This window comes from Neofelis nebulosa, chromosome 15, assembly GCF_028018385.1.
Source record: "Neofelis nebulosa isolate mNeoNeb1 chromosome 15, mNeoNeb1.pri, whole genome shotgun sequence".
NCBI classification, from domain to species: domain Eukaryota; kingdom Metazoa; phylum Chordata; class Mammalia; order Carnivora; family Felidae; genus Neofelis; species Neofelis nebulosa.
In genome coordinates, this window is record NC_080796.1 from 33,516,047 (window position 1) to 33,522,138 (window position 6,092).

Sequence of the window (6,092 nt, forward strand, 5' to 3'; positions counted from 1 at the left end):
ATACGTACTTGTGTTTTCTTGTACTTAAAAATCTTTTCCATTTGTAATTGATAAGACAGTAAATAGCAATAGATATAACTCACATAAACAAAAGCTCCTTGGTGTCCTCAATAATTTTTAAGAAGAAAGGAGCTTTAAGGCCAAAATGTGAGAGAACCACTGATTTTAAAAAGCACATGGTGTTTCCTGCTTTCCCCTGTTCCTCACTCTCAATCTCCAGATAGCCATAACCCATTGTTATCCTGGGGGACCTGAACAGCCATGCAGAGGCCACAATCTGCACGGGAAGGAGTCCTCAGTTGCTCTGAGGACCCAGCTCAACTGATACCCGTGTCTGATAAGTTCCATCCCCATCGGGAAGAATGTCTCCATAACCTCTTTCTTAGACAATTTCTTCCCCGTTTTTCAACCAGATCATGCAAATTTCTGGGGGGTGAAAGCCATGAACTCTGCAGAAAGCAGTTGTAATCCTTCGAAAAGTTGTGGTTTGCTCTGACCTATGGGGCTCTAGAAAGAAGAAATAAAGTTACATACAGTACAGGTATCATAGGTACAGAGCTTACAATAGTAGAAATTGGCAACGGGGTTTCCCAATTAATTCTCTTCATTGTAGGAAACATGTAAAACCAAGAACGACCCAGAGCGCGGGTCCATCAACAACAAACTTTGTTGTGTACCTTCCTCTAGGGCAGCGTGCTGGTGAATGACGAATGTGGAGGTGAGCCAAGTTCTGTCCTCTAAGTGGGCAGAGTGGAGTAGCCTCATAGCTTTGAGTGTTTGGAAAGTGTGTCAGGATCATTTACTGTTAACCTTTGAAATACTTTTATGAGTCACAGAATAGGAAAACTGAATTACAAAATGTGTGACTGTTTGTGATGAGTAATTCAGCAAAAGACTGGAGATTAGAACTCAGCCTTCCTTTTTTTTTTTTCAACTCCATGCTAGTGCAAATAGATACCACAGCCACCTTGGCCCTGCTTGGGCTCTGAACTGCCTTGTGTCCTTGGGCCGGCACTTTTGTGATTACTATGGTATGAATGTATGTGTCTCCCGCCCACCCCCCAGATTCACTTGTGGAAACCGTAACCAGCAAGGGTGACGGTATTAGTAGGTGGGACCTTTGGGAGGTGCTTAAATCCCGCCAGTGGAACCCTTATGAATGGGATTGGTGCCTTTATAAAAGAGGTTCTGAGGGGCACCAGGGTGGCTCAGCAGGTTAAACATCTGACTTCAATTCAGGTCATGATCTCATGGTTTGTGAGTTTGAGCCCCACATCAGGCTCTGTGCTGACAACTCAGAGTCTGGAGCCTGCTTCAGATTCTGTGTTTATTTTACTCAAGAGCCTGCTTCGCATTCTTCTTTGGATTCCCTCCCTGGCCCATGGTCCATCTTTTTCTCACTCGATCTCAAAAATAAGCATTAAAACAACAAAAAAGAAAGAAGTTCTGAGAGATCCCTGGCCCAGTCCTACCATGTGAGGACGTGATGAGAAGTCCACAGTCTCCGACTGAGACCAGGGACCTCATCTGAGCCCATTGATACCCTAATCTCAGACTTCCATTTTCCAGAACTGTGAGAACTACATTTCTGTTGTTTATAAGTCACCCAGCCTGTGGTGTTTTGTTATGCAGCCAAATGGATGAAAACAGTGACCGCCATCAGAAACAAACATAGGTAATAAACAGATTGTGTTGTGGTTGGTTATGCCCTCAAATTCACAGAGATTCGCATCACAGAGGGGCACCTGTAGTGAAAGACAAAAAACAAAAACAAAAACAAAAAACAAAAAACACCACACCCTGTCCCTACGTGGACTTCCTTCTCCTTGACTATTCTGCTAATTTTCCAGATGGTGCTGTCCTTCACGTTCCCGCTAAATTGGGTCCCATCCAGATGTTAGCCACGCAGAGCCAGACAACATCCTGGAAGGGCTGCCTCCCACCCATCCGTGGGCCTCACCCCTACACCCCACCTTGCTATCTGGTACTCTGATAAAAGGAGGAGCCTTGTCTCAACAAAATCTTCCTTCTCTTTTTCCTGAGGCTTGGAGGGGGAGCAGAGGTATCCATGCCATACTTCCAGTACTCTTCCCACACAACCCAGCGGTCCAGGTTCTCCCCTGTCTTCCCAAGAGCTCCTCATCCCAGGGAGAATCAACAGGGTTGGTATTAACCCTCACATCCCAACTTACAGCAACTTTGTTCCAGTTTTCCTACCTTCTCCCTCCCTTCCCTGAGAGCAGGAGGGCAGGTAACTAACAGCTCTCTCTCTCTCTCTCTCTCTCTCTCTCTCTCTCTCTCTCTCTTAGTGTTTATTAGTTTTGAGAGAGACAGAGCATGAGCGGGAGAGAGGCAGAGAGAGAGGGAGAGACAGAATCCGAAGCAGGTTCCAGGCTCTGAGCTGTCAGCAAAGAGATCGATGCGGGGCTTGAACCCACGAACCGCGAGATCATGACCTGAGCCGAAGTCAGATGCTTATCTGACTGAGCCACCCACCCAGGCACCCCTGTTTGCACTCAAAGGTTATGCCACTCATCAAAATCTGGGAGTGGAGATTCATCTGGTCCCTCTTCCTATCTGCCCAGACTTGCCCTAAAATGTCTCCGTGATCAACGGTCCAGCACAACCCCAAGTCAGCCGTAGATTTCAGCCAGATCCTAAGCTGTCAGAGATTTTCCGGTCTGACAACAATGATGACATTTAATGTGTAAGCAGAGAACTACCGTGTACAAAGTGCTGCCATGTACGTTTTCACACCAATGTCTGTGGTCTAGGCATTATCACAACTTTATTTTACTCAAGGTTATTGCTTTGTTTGCTTAGCATCTATTAGCTCTGCTTTTTTCTGATAATAAGAACCCCTGCTCCTGACAAACACATAACACATATTAGAAAATTAGTTTCCCTGACTCTAATGTGTGCTTCTGTTAAGAAGCACCAATCTTTTTTTTTTTTTAATGTTTATTTACTTTTGAGTGAGAGAGAGAGAGAGAGCAAGCAGGGGAGGGGCAGAGAGAGAGGGAGACACAGAATCTGAAGCAAGCTCCAGGCTCTGAGCTGTCAGTACAGAGCCCAACGTGGGGCTCGAACCCACAAACCATGAGATCATGACCTGAGCTGAAGTCTGATATTTAACTGACTGAGCCACCCAGGCATCCCTAAAACATATCAATTTTAATCCTGCCACCCAAACATAGCCCACAGTGTATTGGTTTCTCTCTCTCTCTCTCTCTCTCTAGCCCCCAGATCCGGTCTCTGACCTTCTGTGTTTGGCTTCGTGCCCTGGGAGGTTATGCTCATCAGACTGCCCCTGGGGTCTCCTTGGCCTGAGTAGTTTTGGCCGGTGGAGGAGCATCCTCAGCAAATGTCAGAGAGCCAAAAGAGGGAAGGGTTGGGGTCACAAACACCTGTTCCCCAACCACCTCACTGCAGTCTGCCAGCTGCTGTGTTTCTCCACAGGCACAGCACTTGCTAGAAGGCGCTTCTTCTAGGGCACCGGTCCTTGCTCGCCCCTTCAGATTTGGGGGTGTAACGGTTTCCCTGTGCTGCAATCTCTGGGTACTTCACTGTGCCTTACTGGTCTCCCCAATCCTGATTGTATCTCTGTGCATGATCCCGTGATTGAATTCTATTCAGTGAAATCATTTTGAGTGTGCCAATTATTTCTTACTGGGATTCTGTTACCCACAGCCAATCTTAGAAACTCGTCCTGATGGTTGCAGTGATTAGTCTGGGGAGTGGCACATGATCCGATTCAGACCAACCATAGTTCTCCTGTGAAAAAAAGTATTTTTGTAGCTAGAATTGGGAGAGAGAAGCCCATTCCTCTAGAATGGTGAAGCTAGGAGGATATGCATAAGCTTTATGCTGGCTGCCACATCCCCACCTCATGGAAAAAGCCATCCAAATCTTGGTTTTAGTTTCTTGGGTTCTCACACAGCCCTGATTCTTGTCTTTCAAATAGCTTCCTCTTTGTGTCTAAGCCAGTTTGAGTAGATTTCTGTTACCAGCAACCATTGCAATTAAGATGGTTATTCAGCTAGTGAGTGGGAGGGTTGAAGTTCAAACTCTAGTCATCTGCCTCCAAAGCTGATATTCTCGGGCAGATAGTCCACATTCATAACTGTGACCCAGATGCCTCCCCAAAGCCTGTCACAGCTCTGGAAAGTCCCACCATTAAAGATCACTCCTAGGGGAAAAGGCATGTTGTATCTAGGAGTTACCCATAGCATGATGCATGATACAGACATAAATGCATTTTGAATGTTAAGATTATGTGAAAAGTCTGTATTAACTAAAAGGTGACCAACTGAGTCATATCTTTAATGTCTAAGAGGAACTTTATACTGAAAGGAATCTTGTGATAAATCTAGTAAAGACCCTCCATTTGTTTTCTTTATAAGTCCAGATTTTCGCTCATACTGGTATTGTATGAGCCCTCAGTTTAATAAACCCCTTATAGGAATGGCTCCCTCCCAAAGTTTTTCCCAGCTTATCACTGACAGGAGATGGAAGGATTTGTCTCACCGGATACCTCAAAAAGGAGGTGTCCCTTGGAAGTACTCCACTCTGTCAAGACAAGTGGAGTTGCTGAATCTTGTCTAGATGCTGATAAAAAGTAACTAAGGGAAGTTTTCACGGGGAGTTACCGATCACCACAGAGCAACTAACAAGGTGGATTTCAGAATAGGGTGACTATAACCTAGATTAGAGGAAGTTATATATAAACCCAAGGGTTCTGAGGATGTAGGGACCTGGTGTTCTCCCTTCTTGTTACCTATCCTTTGCAGGATATCTTCCCCAAACTGCAGGAACCTCTCTAATGAAGCAGTATGTTCTTCTTCTAGCCAATTCTTTTGATATTAACTCATGCCAATTAGCCTCCTGTGCCCACTTGGTAATGTGAGCCACATTATCAATAACCATCCAGGAAAGGATATCCTTAGTGAAGATCGTGAAATCTTGTCCATCATAGGCCTGCTGGAGAAACATGGTGCTTCTGTCCTCCAACAACTCTGAGCCAATGATTCTCTGGTAACTGTGAAACCCTGGCACACACGTGCAGGTCATGAAGGGGCTTAGACAGGGACGTGGAGGTGGGCATCCAGGTGATGACTAGGGGAATGGCTGGAAGCGTCCTCTGCCCCCAAATACATCACCCCACAGGCATGCCTCCAGGAGGTTCCTGTGAGATAACCCACTCATCAACAGATGTTTTCAGAATACCTCCTGCATGCCATAGGAACATGATCATTTTTGCCTTGGGGAATTATCCGATAATGGGAATGACCCACACTGATAAACTTTATAATGTGGTAAAGGAGGGAAAGATATGCAAGAGCCAAAAATATCCTGGGAAAGTTAACATAGCAAGTCACTGTACATAAGCAAGCGGCTCACTGAGCCAGGCTACCAGGAAGTGAGACACAGAATGGCCAGATTCAGAATGAGAAAGAAGATACAGGTTAGAAGCCTGAATGGGCATGGCATAGAGATATGGAGGTCAAAGGACAGAGGGCTCCTGAGAAGAGACGACTCGGAAGATGCTTAGAGCAGGTGGCAGGCACTGAACGCCATCAGGCTTTGCCAAAAGAGTGCAGCTCAGCAACCAGCTGCTCGAGTTCACTGTCAGCCCAGGGCAGCCACCTGCAGGGATGGGGGCTGGTGCAGGGGCGGACCCATCTCTGCTGCCACCTGAGTGATTGTGCTGACTCTGCAGCTGCTTCTGTTCCACCTTGAAGGTCTGCTGCTGGCCCCTTGGTGGCTGAGTGTACCTCTCCCGGTGACCAGGCATGGGGTTCTCCACCATCTACAGAGCCCATGGCTCTTTCTGCCAAGAGACATTCGTAGGTAATGATGGGATGAGAAATAAATTCAGTGAAATAAATAAATGCAGTGAATTGCCCAGGTGAAAAGATGTCAGAGTGAGTCCCCAGGAAGGAGGCCTAAAAGGAAGATATTTAGAGTCACAGACAACCCACGTTAGTGCTCTGGGTTCAGCTGCATCCTGGGACCTAGCTGTCACTTCCTTTCACAGAATCACAGAACCCTAGGAACTGGGGCCTAGAAAGGATCTTAGAGCTCCAGCCCAA

At 46.4% G+C, this 6,092-nt stretch overlaps 1 protein-coding gene across 1 annotated transcript; it reads right to left on the reverse strand.

Annotated features, from left to right (window-relative positions):
- Nucleotides 1-295: 295 nt before the first annotated feature.
- LOC131496125 (major histocompatibility complex class I-related gene protein) lies at nt 296-5,861 on the reverse strand. Its single transcript, XM_058701360.1, is given in 4 exon segments — nt 296-426; nt 4,778-4,863; nt 4,865-5,048; nt 5,695-5,861. Coding segments are annotated over 4 exon segments (516 nt in total). The 5' UTR covers nt 5,810-5,861.
- Between the last annotated feature and the right edge of the window lie 231 nt (nt 5,862-6,092).